At 43.1% G+C, this 14,979-nt stretch overlaps 1 protein-coding gene across 3 annotated transcripts in view; it reads right to left on the bottom strand.

The window, feature by feature from the left end:
- Positions 1 to 14,477, bottom strand: part of LOC138661772 (cytochrome P450 2G1-like) — a 33,003-nt gene extending 18,526 nt beyond the window's left edge. Inside the window, exons 1-4 of one of the 3 annotated variants that reach the window (XM_069746675.1) lie at positions 14,059 to 14,477; positions 9,379 to 9,541; positions 7,392 to 7,541; positions 2,374 to 2,534 (exon numbers count right to left, since the gene is read on the bottom strand). In XM_069746675.1, coding sequence (XP_069602776.1) covers positions 2,374 to 2,534; positions 7,392 to 7,541; positions 9,379 to 9,541; positions 14,059 to 14,238 — 654 coding nt within the window. In that variant the 5' untranslated portion in view covers positions 14,239 to 14,477. Of the gene's footprint in view, positions 1 to 2,373; positions 2,535 to 7,391; positions 7,542 to 9,378; positions 9,542 to 10,172; positions 10,388 to 14,058 lie in introns of those variants that run through there. The other 2 variants (XM_069746676.1, XM_069746677.1) reach the window with 2 other exon arrangements.
- Between the last annotated feature and the right edge of the window lie 502 nt (positions 14,478 to 14,979).

Here is a 14,979-nt window from a genome sequence, read left to right as displayed (position 1 = left end):
CATCTATTGTATATTTTTAACTCCTCGTTTTTTCGTGGCTACAAACATTTAATCAAACATTTTTCACCCCTATTTTTGCCAAACTGGTACAGGAATTAGAATATTTAAACTATTTTTCCAGTTTGAAATTTTGCATCAACTTGATATCCATTCAACTGAGTAAATGGCAAAGGCATATGTACCGTAGAAGGTTATTGAAGAGAGATGGCTCAGTCTTTGTTAGGACCATTTATTTAACGTAAGGGTGCCACTTATTTTAAAATGTATTTTCTCCTATAAATTAATTGGTTAGACTTATCCCCGTCCCATATAGCTCCTATGTTTTTCATTGTGGACCTGTGGCTCATGGGTTGTAAATGGTTGATGATCTGCTATCTGTCACAATGGCACCAGCCATAGCAGTTTTTCCAGCTATCAATTTGTAGTACAAGGAGGTGCTGAATGTCAGTTTGGGGAGACAACCTTGAAAGAGTACTGCGCTGGAGTGAGAAGTGACCATTTATAGTTCCCAGGTGGCCTGCTGAGTGGACACTTGGTAAGTAGGCCTAAGTTCAGCCACCATAAAAAATATCTGTGGGCTGCAAGCAAAGGCAGAAAAAAGTGAAGCGCACAAGTGTCACTGCACAATAAAGGCCAGGCAGAAATACCATGAGATGTGTTGAAGCCAAAAATGAAAAACTTGGGTGGTGCACAGTAAGGTATGACTTCAGTTGCCATTCAGTTGCTGGTGAGTGGGTAAAGACAGAGATCGTGGGAGTCATTGCTGTATTGATGTGAGCTCTGGAGGTCCTGGCCCAGAGTTTCAGTGACCAGAGGTTGGTGAGAGAGTGGCTGCTCTGGGGCTCGTTGGTAGACTGCTAATCCAAGTTATGATTGAGTGGACTGGTGGGCAAAGACCAATGGTCATGTTACAAGAGAGTCATTGCATGTTAAGATCAAGTAGTATTGAGTCTGCCCCCTTCATCCATAAACAGAGAGAATTAATGGGTTGTCTTGTGAAAAGAAATTATCACCTATCCACAAGATAAGTTTTTGATTGGTTCTGGTCCCAATGGTGGGACACCCACCAATCAACAAATTGGAATCTTTTATTCTCCCTGCAAGATGACGAGGCAGGATGGACGCCCAACTGCATAGTCATGATCCAGTCCAGGGTTTGTTCCTTGTTATTCTCTCACTGGTCTGGTCATGCAGGGGTTAAGCTTTGCATTGTTTTGGGATCTGTTTTGCTATTTCAGTCCACGTTCGATATAGTTCCTGCCCCCGGCTTGAGCGACTGACCAAGTTACACCCTGATTTGTCATCTGCCCGTTTACTCAGTTCCCCTGCCTTCCCATTCCTGCTTCCCTGCTCGTCTTGCTTTGTGCTCGCCCTGCTGTAACCTTAGTATCTGACCCAGCCTGTCCTCTGACCTGTTTTTCTGTCTCACGTCTCTGGCATCTCTGCTCCCAACTGTCTCTGACTTCTTTGGCTTGTATCTGACCACGTATATTGCTGATTCCCCTGATACTGCATCTCCCGTCCGTTTCTGACCCAGCTTGTCTGACCACTCTAGCCATCTAGTGGTGCCTGCACTGCCGCACTGTAGTGTTACGCTGTGTGTGCAACCTATCTTCCCTCTCCAACACCCCTTGGTGTAGGAGGCACGATATGGCACTGCTGCAGCATTAAATACAGCTGAATTTACAACTGTAATGCTGCTGTTGCAACTAATGCAAGTTACATTTACAGCTGCTGGTTAAAGAGACATTAACCATTTAATAAATACTTGAGCTAGATTTGCGTTGCACTCTCTGTGCCCTGGTACCGTATTCCTTTTAAGAGCATTGTGTAACGTGTGTGCTGCATGTTTACAGTAGTGGGTATTGGTGGCCAGAAGAAGCCAGAAGAAGGAGAAGTTTTCAGCTAACTGACTAATGCAAAGCCACACAGGGCATGTAAGCAAGTGAGGCCATGGCAGGAAGTAGCCTCCTAGACACCTGTAGAGGCACGTGATATCAGCAAAAGCCTCCAGTAACTTTCGATCAACAGGTGGAACAGTTGTACTATCTTACAATGACCGTCTGATGTCCAACTGTAAATGGCACCCAAATTGGGCCCAAGAGTTATGGAAAAGAAGTAGAAGCCGAAACAAACAATGGTTTTCCAGTCTTGGTTGGCAAAACCTGATGTAATAATGAATACCCCTCTCCTGGCTGAAAGAGTGGTTATGTGCTAATCTTAAAAATAATATAAGACATGTGTTTGGGCCAATTAATAATTTTTGTACAAATCATACATATAATTAGCTTGGAAGAAGAACAATGGTGTAAGTGATCACAACATACCAGACCTTAATGTATTTTACCCAGCAAAGCTTGTAGTATCACTTACCTGTCCCCAAAATGTTTTGAACACTCTGACAAAATCTCGAATATGAGAGAGGAGAGACATAAACTTTTCATCCTCATAGTCAAATCTTTCACCAAACACGACAGAGCAAATGACGTTCGAAACAGAGAGCCGCAATAGATATGTCGGATCGAATGGAGCCTCTGTAGTTAACAACAAAGAACTAGTCAGTGACTATAGAAAGCCAAGATTTTAATACTGTGCTTTCATTTTTTTATAATAATGGATGAATAATTATCTACAATCATTGATATTACAATTATTATTATTATTATTATTATTATTATTATTATTATTTATTATTATAGCGCCATTTATTCCATGGCGCTTTACATGTGAGGAGGGGTATACATAATAAACAAGTACAATAATCTTGAACAATACAAGTCACAACTGGTATAGGAGGAGAGAGGACCCTGCCCGCGAGGGCTCACAATCTACAAGGGATGGGTGAGAATACAGTAGGTAGGGTAGAATCTATTGTGTCAGTAGTCTGACCTCCAAGTCTGCCTTTTGCAGCACAAAATCTTCTACATAAAGCCCCACAAATTGGTCATGTCGACATAGAGAAAAATTATTCTAAGACTGGGTTTTCACAAAAAACACCTTGACAACTATTTATGGGCTGTAATGAAGTATTACAGCTGAGACTTATCAATTGAAGCTGCAAATAATCCAGAAACCAAGGCACTGGGTAATCTCCTTCAAAAAGTTTTATTGAAACCAGTGTACACACACACAAAAAGGAACACTGACATGCAACGTTTCAGCCACATAGGGCATTTATCAAGCCAAACATAGATGTACACAATGTACACAATTTTTCAATGGGGCCCTCTAGGGTCATTGTTCACCTATCCTAAATGATTTTTCTTTAAAAGTCCAATGTTCCAGAACATTTGAATCTGTAATCTAGTAGATTCCATTCATGGAGGATTAAAGATTTGTTTACAGTGAAGCAGTCTCTAGGAAAGCCACCCCTTTGCAATTACATTTCTTATTGGTTCCTTCTATTCCAAACTCACATAGGCCATATTTTTCCTGGGCTACAGCCCTTAATCCACTGCTGTAGGAAAGTAGTATCAACCCTTGTGGAAACCCTGCCATGAAACGGCAAGGTGACTCAGGATGAGTACATTGAAGTCCTAAGTTGAAATGGGAACAGAAGAAGTCTGCATAAAGACTCAACCTCAGGTTTTCACTGGGTTGTGCGTTTTTCTCCTATCCTACTAAAAAACACACACAGCAATATCCTATGTTTGTGCATTGTGGAAATAATACAAGTATGAGTCGCACGCCGGGGCTGTGGGGTACTCGGTACCGGGTCCAGTACTTTACCCGTTCATGACCCAGCCTATTTTGCCCTTAATGACCTGGCCATTTTTTGCAATTCTGACCAGTGTCCCTTTGTGAGGTAATAACTCAGGAACGCTTCAACGGATCCTAGCGATTCTGAGATTTCTTTTTCATGACATAGTGGGCTTCATGTTAGTAGTAAATTTAGGTCGATAATTTTTGCTCTTATTTGTTAAAAAAAAATCGGAAATTTAGCGAAAATTTAGAAAATTTCGCAATTTTGAAAATTTTAATTTTTATTCTGTTAAACCAGAGAGTTATGTGACACTATATAGTTAATAAATTACATTTCCCACATGTCTACTTTACATCAGTACAATTTTGGAAACAAATTTTTTCTTTTGCTAGGAAGTTATAAGGGTTAAAATTTGACCAGCGATTTCTCATTTTTACAACAACATTTACAAAACCATTTTTTTTAAGGACCACCTCACATTTGAAGTCAGTTTGAGGGGTCTGTATGGCTGAAAATCCCCAAAAGTGACACCATTCTAAAAACTGCACCCCTCAAGGTGCTCAAAACCGCATTCAAGAAGTTTATTAACCCTTCAGGTGTTTCACAGCAACGGAAGCAACATGGAAGGAAAAAATGAACATTTTACTTTTTAGTCACAAAAATGATATTTTAGCAACAATTTTTTTTATTTTCCCCAAGGGTAAAGGGAGAAAGTGGACCACAAAAGTTGTTGTCCAATTTTTCCTGAGTACGCTGATACCCCATATGTGGGGGGAACAACTGTTTGGGCGCACGGCAGGGTTCGGAAGGGAAGGAGCGCTATTTGATTTTTTGAATGAAAAATTGGCTCCAATCTTTAGCGGACACCATGTCGCCTTTGGAGAGCCCCTGTGTGCCTAAAGACTGGAGCTCCCCCACAAGTGACCCCATTTTGGAAACTAGACCCCCCAAGGAACTTATCTACATGCATAGTGAGCACTTTGAACCCCCAGGAACTTCACAAATTGATCCTTAAAATGAAAAAGTAATTTTTTCATTTTCACATGGGCAACAGGATAAAATGAATCCTAAACTTTGTTGGGCAATTTCTCCTGAGTACACCGATACCTCACATGTGGGGGTAAACCACTGTTTGGGTGCACGGCAAGGCTCGGAAGGGAAGGAGTGCCATTTGACTTTTTAAATGAAAAATTAGCTGCAATCGTTAGTGGACACCATGTCGCGTTTGGAGAGCCCCTGTGTGCCTAAACATTGGAGCTCCCCCACAACTGACCCCATTTTGGAAACTAGACCTCCCAAGGAACTAATCAAGATGTTTGGTGAGCACTATTTACCCCCAAGTGCTTCACATTAGTTTATAATGCAGAGCCATGAAAATAAAAAATCTTTCTGCAGGAACGCGATCATTCTGTGACACAGCATATGCGTCACAGGTCGGTTTGGCACTGACTTTCATGACGCATACGCTGTGTCACAGGTTGGGAAGGGGTTAAAGGGATGTGTCATGGCAGCAGCGACCCGGTGCATTGCCCTGGGCGCCCATGTTATAAGGAAAGTCTTTTTAAAGGAGTTTTTGAAATAAAGAAAATTTGTGATGCCACCTGTGGTATTCAGTCAGGGATGACCAACGCTGCTTAAAGGGGTCCTCTGGGGTGATGTTATGGCAGCCAGATGGTATAACTTCCCACATGTGAAGTAGGTCCCCAGGGCTCTCGGTGAATAGATGGAAGATGGTGAGTGGTGCAGTAAAAAACAAAGGACGCAGTTGTGCAGTCTTTTTACCTGGTTTACTGATGGCAGCAGGAAGCCACAGTCCAGGGCACCAGATCATAGGTACAGGCAGGGTCCGGCCGGCTTGGAAGCGAGTTCAGAGTCCAGCTTTACCAGGCGGAGTTAAAAGCCTTCCTTCTAGCGCTGTGTTGTTGTAGTGTGCTATAGGGCAGCACGGTGGCGCAGTGGTTAGCACTGCAGCCTTGCAGCGCTGGGGTCCTGGGTTCTAATCCCACCCAGGACAACATCTGCAAAGAGTTTGTATGTTCTCTCCGTGTTTGCGTGGGTTTCCTCCGGGCACTCTGGTTTCCTCCCACACTCCAAAGACATACTGATAGGGATTCTAGATTGTGAGCCCCATTGGGGACAGTGATGATAATGTGTGTGCAAAACTGTAAAGCGCTTCGGAATATGTTAGCGCTATATAAAAATAAAAGATTAAGATTAAGATTAAGTCCCTTACTGTCTATGGCTTCTTAGCAAGGTCCTCTCAGTTATCTCTGTGGGACACAAACCCGTATGACAGGTGACTCGAGCCTTTTTACAGGGTCTTTATCATGACCTGGGCTCTATATATCACTGTGTCTTCTGGGCATTAGGGTGGACAGGGTATGCTAGACAGCTGTCCTGCCAATTTCTGCTGTGACTCCTAGAGTATGACACAACCTCAGTCTTCCGGTTACCAATATCTGTGCTCTATCAGGGAGGTAGCCCAGTAGCAACTATTCTCCCTTGTCACTCTCCTGTGCTTCGCTCTCTGGCACATTAGCTAAAGACTGTTCTTCCTTCTGTATCTCGCTATCCAGGGGCTACAGCACTTTAGGCTGTATGGCCCCTCACCCGTCCTTCTGCCTCAGACTGCTCCAGTCTGCTATCCGGCACCCACTGTCTAACTCTTCCTAACTGCCTAGCAACTAACTTCTCCCAACTAGAGAGAGCAGCTCCCCTGAAGTCAGGTGTAGAGCTCCCCCTTCTGGCTTGGAGTCAAACTGGTGTTTTTGTGCTAATTACCTGTTAAAAGGAATCTTCCATCATTTCCAAGCATGACATCACTCTCTCCGTGAGGAAAGCAATGCCATTGTAACAACCAGGACCCTGGGGCGTCACACTCGCATAAGCAGCACCAAGTCAGGAGGTTTAAGGCCCATACAACATATGACCTCGGCTTGTACATATAGAACAATCAATTATACAAAGCAACCAGTTTATGCTTTTAGCGGATAAGATTTCAGAAAAAAATGTGTTTTCTCCTACACGATTACCAATGTATATATGCTTTTCTATAGCAATGACAAAAGAGCAAATTGTAGTCTAGCAATGTAAACCTTTGATCTGTCCATCTAGTTATCCAACAGGTTTTACAGGACGGAGCCTGATTACTAGGGATGTAGAGCCTGTAGTTAATGGATGCTTTGTTTACTAAAACTTTCCCTATAGAAATAGTCTCCCACTTGCAAAACTTTACTCACGTCATGTCCTAGACTTACTCTTAGGGCCCATTTAGACATCCTGATAACACAGTTAGTTACACTTGTTTCTCAAGTATCAGCCTATATAAACAGCCCAGCAATTACCCGAGAAATGAACAAAACGATCATTCGTCAGGTGAAATGATTTTTAATCAAGCTTTAAAATTATCATTCACAGTAGGACATTTTCCTGTGTGAAATGGACATGTGATGCTGAGAACACCGTGTCTTATGGGCACAGAAAAATTATATTACCGATCGATCTGTGGGCATGAAAGTGCCATTGGCCTGTTTGAAAAAGGCCTTTAAATGACCACCAATCAGTGAACGTATAAAAACATGGTTGACCTGTTTATGTGGGCCCTAACCAAATTTGTGCATCTCCAGCAGTTGGAAGACGACAACTCCAAGCATACCAGATTGCATTATTTCTCATCATCATCACTGACCTTTATTTTTCAAAAATCTTTCCGTCAGACATCGGGCCTCTTCTTGGATTCTCTCTTCGATGCTCCTTTTTCCCATTCCAAAATTTCTCAAAGTCATAAGAGAAAATCGACGAAGAGTCTTCCATCTTTCTCCGTTGCTCATAAGGACCCCTAAAATTCATAGAATAGTTAAAAGCTATCGTAAAAAGCTATCTATATCACCGTGGTTCATAGTCACAGTCAATTCCTGGGGCACACACTGCAGTAGAAGTAACCAAACTCAGATCCACATATTGCCATAATGGGTTCTCTGTAATTAGGTTTTTAAGGCCATGTTCACACAGTGCGTTTTTTACCGCGGAAACGCAGCGGTTTTGCCGCTGCGGTTCCGCGGCTGTTTTCCATGCAGGGTACAGTACACTGTACCCTATGGAAAACAGGACCCACTGTGCACATGGTCCTGAATTGAAAAAAAAAAACCGCACTGATTAGCTGCGGTAAAAAAGAAGTACCATGTCACTTCTTTTTGTAAAACTGCAGCGGTTCTGCACCCATAGACCTCCATTGTGAGGTGAAAGCCGCAGTAAAACCCGCAGATGAAAAAAAATATCTGCGGGTTTTACTGCGGTTTGTGGTGCAGAACCGCTGCAGTGTGGCTGCCCCCCCGTGCCCCAATCCCACCCCCCCATGCTCCGATGCCACCCCCCCGTGCTCCGACGCCCCCCCTATGCCCCCATCTCCCCCCATCTCCCCCCTTATACTTACCCGGTCCCGTTGTCCGTCCGGCCGTCTTCTCCCTGGGCGCCGCCATCTTGCAAAATGCCGGCCGGCAGATTCGTTACAAAGTGCATTTTGATCACTGAGATATAACCTATCTCAGTGATCAAAATAAAAAAAATAGTAAATGACCCCCCCCCTTTGTCACCCCCATAGGTAGGGACAATAAAAAAATAAAGATTTTTTTTTTTTCCACTAAGGTTAGAATAGGGTTAGGGTTAGTGGTAGGGTTAGGGTTAGGGTTAGGGGTAGGGTTAGGGGTAGGGTTAGGGTTAGGGTTAGGGGTAGGGTTAGGGGTAGGGTTAGGGGTAGGGTTAGGGGTAGGGGTAGGGTTAGGGGTAGGGTTAGGGGTAGGGTTAGGGTATTTTCAGCCATTTTAACCCTAAAAAAATTCCTAGAAAACACACAGACTCTGGCTAGAAAACTGCATCAAAAAACGCATCAAAAAAGGACCAAAAAAGGACCAAAAAAAGGACCTGTGTTTTCTGCCAAGAGCTGCAGTTTTTTAAAAAACAGTCCTGAAAAAAAAAGGATGGAAATCAGGAATGTGTGAACATACCCTTATAATATTTTCTAATATCTTTTCATGGGTTCTTCCATTGTTATCAGCTTTCAGGGTTGAGCTTATGGGCCTGCTGATCAAATGTAACATGTAAAATCCTTTACAAACTCTTATTTACTTTTTTTATTAAAAAAATATGAACGGTTTGCAGAAATTTAATAGGGACTAGTGATGAGCGAATTTTCTCGAGCATGCTCGGGGGTCCTCCAAGTATTTTTTAGTACTCGGAGATTTAGTTTTTCTTGCCGCAGCTGAATGATTTGCATCTGTTAGCCAGCATAAGTACATGTGGGGGTTGCCTGGTTAGCTAGGGAATCCCCACATGTACTTATGCTGGCTAACAGATGTAAATCATTCAGCTGCGGCAAGAAAAAATAAGTCACCGAGTACTAAAAAATACTTGTAGGACACAAGCGTGCTCGGGAAATCTCGAGTAACGAGTATATTCGCTCATCACTAATAGGGACAAATTCCAGCAGTGGGGGTTTAACTGTTTCTTTTAAGACTCTGGACAAGGATGTGGCTAGTTGGTGACATTGGAGGGACGAGCCCTGGGTGCTTGGTGACCTAGGACAAAGGTCTGCTAAAATCATATTTTGGTACAAAAAACTAAAATAAAATTACATTCTACGTAAAAATGTCTCACATATGTATGTAAGGGTATCTTACCATAATCCTTAAAAAACAGATCCATGACTTTGACTTCAGCTCTATCACTGAACACATCACTGTGGTCAACCAACGCCTCCTTTACAGCATCATAGCCGACTAGTATGACGGCACGTTGGCTGGCGAGGTAGATGGTATACACAGGTCCATACTTCTCACTCAACTACAGTGGAATATAAAAATATTATTTAGCAAAGAATCTTATTTCAGGGGAGATTTGGTTGTATCTGAGGTATTGTAGAGTACAATTGCATAGAATATTCCAAGGAAGAAGATTGCTAAGACTATGAGCCATGTTCTGTCTTTAAACTTTCTAACCAGTCAGTGTAATTTTGTATAACACCTTGTCGCAATTTTGCATTGAGAGAGACAAACATTATTACCTCTCCAAATATAGGGGTTACCTTCCTTATCACTGGTGGTCCATCTGCTGAAACAACTCGAGGCTCGGTATCTTAAAAACCGGGCTCAGAACATTCACATCGTGAAAGATGAAATATCCTCGACCTCCTCTCCATTCTTGGGCTCTGGACTGCCAGATATAGCTTCGTGCTGTCCGTTTTCTGTGGCAGTCAAGTAGAAATTGAATGGAGTGATGATCAAGCATAAGCACCACTGCTTCTTACAAGACAGAGTCTTGTCCTCAAGATTTAAAGTTCTCAAGATTTAAAATTGCTGGGTGTCTCAGCAATCAATAAATTATCACCTGTCTTATGGATAAGGGTTAATTTTCAATTATGGGATCACCCATTTAAAGCTCCATGATGTACACTTAGATCAGGTCAATCGGTTACCTTTAGCCGTGCAAACCACATCCCCGGCTCCACTATTAGTCAGCTTGGCCAATGCCATCAGTGTGACACACATGTGACAAAGAACTCTGGATGCCAGAAAACAGGAGGTTGTTCACGAGGCATCCCTCCATCAACCACATATTACTGACATGGCCACTGGACTGGGTCCCGCAAATTGATTCGTGCCATCTTTAGTTACAGTACCATTGAAGCCGATGGCTTGATATTTAGTCCAAAGCAAAACAGACCTTAAATGGACAAATAAGAACACTAGTAATCAATGGGGACAAAAGCAAGAGAGGGCAAAAAAAGGGACTCTTTCAGCATAATTTGATTCTTCAAACTACCGTACTTTGCGGATTATAAGCCGCACCCCAAGTTTTGAGGAGAAAAATTGAAAAAAAAACAATTTTTTTAAATAAAATGGTGGTGCTTCTTATAATCCATGCGTCATTGCTTACCGGGGGTGGTGGAGCGGGGTCCCAGGGTCGCTGCTGGGGGAGGCAAGAGTGGAGCATTGCTGCAGGCCGCAAACTGGGATGAGGGGGTGTTCGGATGTGTGCCGGCACTACCAACATTGTGTGAATGCCCAGAGCCACCACACTTACATCGTTTTCTATCCGGTGGACTCCGGGAAAATGGCTGCCGGGGGAGGCTCATGCGCAGATGGAGATCTCGGCACCGATACCTTGGGAGATGAGATCTCATCTCCCGAGATGTTGGTGCCGAGATGTCCATCTGCGCATGCGCCGCCCCCGGCAGCCATTTTCCCAGAGTCTACCGCATAGTAAACCATGTAAGTGCGAAGGCTCTGGGTTTTCACAAAATGTCGGCAGAGCCCCCGCGCCATCGAACACCCACAGCGGCACACATCCGAACACCCCCTCATCCCAGCCTGCAGCAACGCTCCACTCTTACCTCCTCCAGCAGCGACCCTGGGACCCTGCTCCACCGTGGCCAGAAAGGTATATTTGCATTATAAGATGCACCCCCATTTATCCTCCAAATGTGGGGGAAAAAAGCGCATCTTACAATCCAAAATACATGGTAAGTTACGACACTCAGTGCTTCATATTGAGGCCAATAATTTTAATGCATCTCCACACCTATTTGTTTTCTCTCAATTTCCAGCCCCTCTTATTGACAGATCTGGGTTCATAGAGGCAGAGAATGCTGGATATTAAATGGAAACCAAACAGGTAGAAAGGTAAATTTAAATGATTGTCTCTACCATGGAGCACCGAGCGCCTGTACTTTGTTTGAACCGTCGTTCTGTGCTGACAGTGTCCCTTTAAATTAATGGTTTTCTATCCAACAACCAATATCATGACCAAGGGTGGTGGCATTCTAGAAGTATAGCCTTGAACATCACCATGGCTTGTCCCCATCTGAATAAGACATCAAAAAGCTCTTTTAACCAAGAATCTGATGCATTGTTAAAAGAAGAACTCCCACTACATTTTTTATTTAGTATGTGTATGTATATGTGCATGTTGTGTAAGTGTATTAATATAATCACAGAGCTGTTCTGCTCCGCTTCTCAGTGACATCACTGCTTTACAGACTCTCCGGGTCATGCTGACCTCTGCATAACCAACAAATGGATTTTACTAAATTGTTTTTTGAATCATCGGAGCAAAGCTCCATAGGCTTATACTGTCAAAGAGATTTCTGGCTCACGCATTGAGACAGAACATAGAGTGAACCAGCTAGTCTCAGTTGTGGTGATCATTAGGGTTGAGCGAAACGGGTCAGCCATTTTCAGAAGTCGCCGACTTTTGGCAAAGTCGGGTTTCATGAAACCCGACCCGACCCCTGTGTGGGGTCGGCCATGAGGTTGGCGATCTTCTGAATCTGGTATCGGAATTCCGATACCGAGTTCCGATATGTTTGCAATATCGGAAATCGGTATCGTAATCCATATTTAAGTGTAAAATAAAGAATTAAAATAAAAAATATTGCTATACTCACCCTCTGACGCGCCCTGGTACTAACCGGCAGCCTTCCTTCCTTAGAATCAGCACGTGAATGACCTTAGATGACATCGCGGCTTGTGATTGGTCGCTTGACCGCCCATGTGACCGCTCACGCGACCAATCACAAGCCGCGACGTCACCGAAGGTCCTTCAAGCGCTGATTCTTAGGAAGGAAGGCTGCCGGAAAGAAGCAGGGCGCGTCCGAGGGTGAGTATATACCTAATAATAATAGTATATACCTAATACCTAATAGGAATATACTCACCCTTGGACGCGCCCTGCTTCTTTCCGGCAGCCTTCCTTCCTAAGAATCAGCGCTTGAAGGACCTTCGGTGACGTCGCGGCTTGTGATTGGTCGCGTGAGCAGTCACATGGGCGGTCAAGCGACCAATCACAAGCCGCGACGTCATCTAAGGTCATTCACGCGCTGATTCTAAGGAAGGAAGGCTGCCGGTTAGTACCAGGGCGCGTCAGAGGGTGAGTATAGCAATATTTTTTATTTTAATTTTTTATTTTACACTTAAATATGGATCGCAGGGCCTGAAGGAGAGTTTCCTCTCCTTCAGACCCTGGGAACCATTGGAAACACAATGCACTGCATTGGGTTTCGTGTTTCGGCCGACCCCGACTTTTTTATAGGATCGGCCGATTTCACTCTACCCGACTTTTGAAAAAGTCAGGTTTCGTGAAACCCGACCCGATCCTATAAAAGTAAAAGTTGCTCAACCCTAGTGATCATCACTCAGAAGCAGAGAAGAATGGAGCTGGATCCTGGAGACAGATGGCGGTAAGTGAGTATATTAAAGAAATTGTCTACTACTTTACCATTGATCCGCTGGATAGGTCATCAATGTCTGATCAGTCGGGGTCCGACACCCAGCACTTCCAGTGATCAGCTGTTATTGATGTCGGTCGCTGCCGGAAGTACTCACTTGCATAGCTGGCTATCTTCTAAAAGTAGCTGTGGCAGGGTACTGCACATTCGCCTCTTATTCAAATAAATTGGTGGCGGATGTGCAGTACTCTGTGGCGTCCACTATTAAAAGGAGACTAGCTTTGGAAGTGAGTACTTACGGCATGATGAACAGCTTATCGGTGGGGGTGCCAGGTGTTGAACCCCAACTGATCAGACATTGATAACCTATCCTAAGGATAGGTCATAAATGCTGAAGTAGTGGATAACCTCTTTAAGGCCGGGTTCACACTTGCGAGTGCAATGTGACTGAGTCTCCCGCATCAATACCCGGCACTGCCACTGGCACTCAGGACTGAAGCGTGCGGCTGCATGTATTTCTATGCAGCTGAACACTCCGGTCCTGAGTGCCGGCGGCAGTGCCGGGTATTGATGCGCGAGTTTCTCGCATTGCACTCGCAAGTGTGACCCCGGCCTAATACTCTCACACACATTTAATGAATAAAAAAAAGAAAACTTGAAGTGAAAAATGAAAATCATGGACAGAGGTTTCGCACGAAGGTGGAACTGTGCTGGAGAATAACACCATTTTAAATTGTATCCGCTGAGTCATTGAGTCATTTTCAATCAATGGAGAAACTGATAAGAGTTGACACAATGCACAATAAACTTGTCACAAATTAGTATTTTCAGAATAAAGATCTCTTTAAAATATTTACGTTAAAAAAAATTTTAAATTTTAAAAAATTCTTAAATATTTTTAGGAAAGATTCCATATTTCTTATATCATGGTGTTCATTATTGTAAATATCTAGTATCAGTAAACTTGCTTTAACATTTATTTAGTGGAAATTGTTGACGCATAATTTACCTATTGACCCGTATTGCACTTAATTATTTCACTGCCAAACAGTCACCCTAATAATGTGATTTTCAGCATGTCATGTGCGAATTGAATAATTCTGAATGCAAAGACGCAATATTAAGGCGTACTCACCTTAAGTAAGGACTGAGGTAGTTCGGAAGTGCCGATTTGTAAAACGTTACCCAGGACAGGTACAGGTGTCGGTCCCGGAGGCAGGTTTTTCAGTTTTATTGTATTCCACCATTTAAGGAGATAAATGATCAGAATGACTCCAGTAGCTAAAAGAATGGTACCTGCAATATTCACCGCCATGACTCAACAAAATACAAAGCAGCTTCACACAATGTCTCTCCAGATGGTATCTATGTCTGATTAGAAAAAAGCTGAGACGCCAGACCGCATTCCAAGTGGCATGTGATCCCTGAGGAGTGGTCGGGCGAGCTTCAAGTGCAATGTTACAGCCGTACAGCACAATGGATTACACAGGCTATGACTAGTAAAAGTCAGCTTTCGACTTACTGCCTTTCAGCATCGCTTGGATGGAAGTTCCTGACTGTGGAACACAAACTTCCTCTATGTGGAACACACGATACTTCCTCTATGTGGAACACAAACTTCCTGTATTTGGAACACATTGTGCTCTCTTTATTTGGAATATATGGTTCTTTTGTGGTTTAAAAATTCAGTCCAAATCGAATCTGCCCTGAAAAGCTATTGTTATATTTTTAGCTACCACCCCCAAAATGGTAATAAATAGGACAGGGAAGGGGGTAAAACTAATAAAATATTATACTCACCTGTCCTGCCATCACATTTCCCTGCAATCCCTCATTACATATGTCGACAATTCTTTAACCCCTTCTCGACCAAGCAAGCAATTTTCCATTTTTACACTTTCATTTTTCTCCTCCATTTCTTCCAAGAGCCGTTACATTTTTCTGTTTCTGTTCACATTCCATGTAGGATGAAATGGCAAAAAAAGCTAAATTCTGCAATAGTTTTTTTTTCATTTACAGCGTTCATTTTACAGTCAAAATGAAATAGAAATATGAA

This window comes from Ranitomeya imitator, chromosome 2 (genome assembly GCF_032444005.1).
Source record: "Ranitomeya imitator isolate aRanImi1 chromosome 2, aRanImi1.pri, whole genome shotgun sequence".
Classification (NCBI taxonomy): Eukaryota; Metazoa; Chordata; class Amphibia; order Anura; family Dendrobatidae; genus Ranitomeya; species Ranitomeya imitator.
The sequence above is the reverse complement of the archived record's forward strand: the minus strand, read 5'-3'. Positions and strand labels throughout refer to the sequence as shown.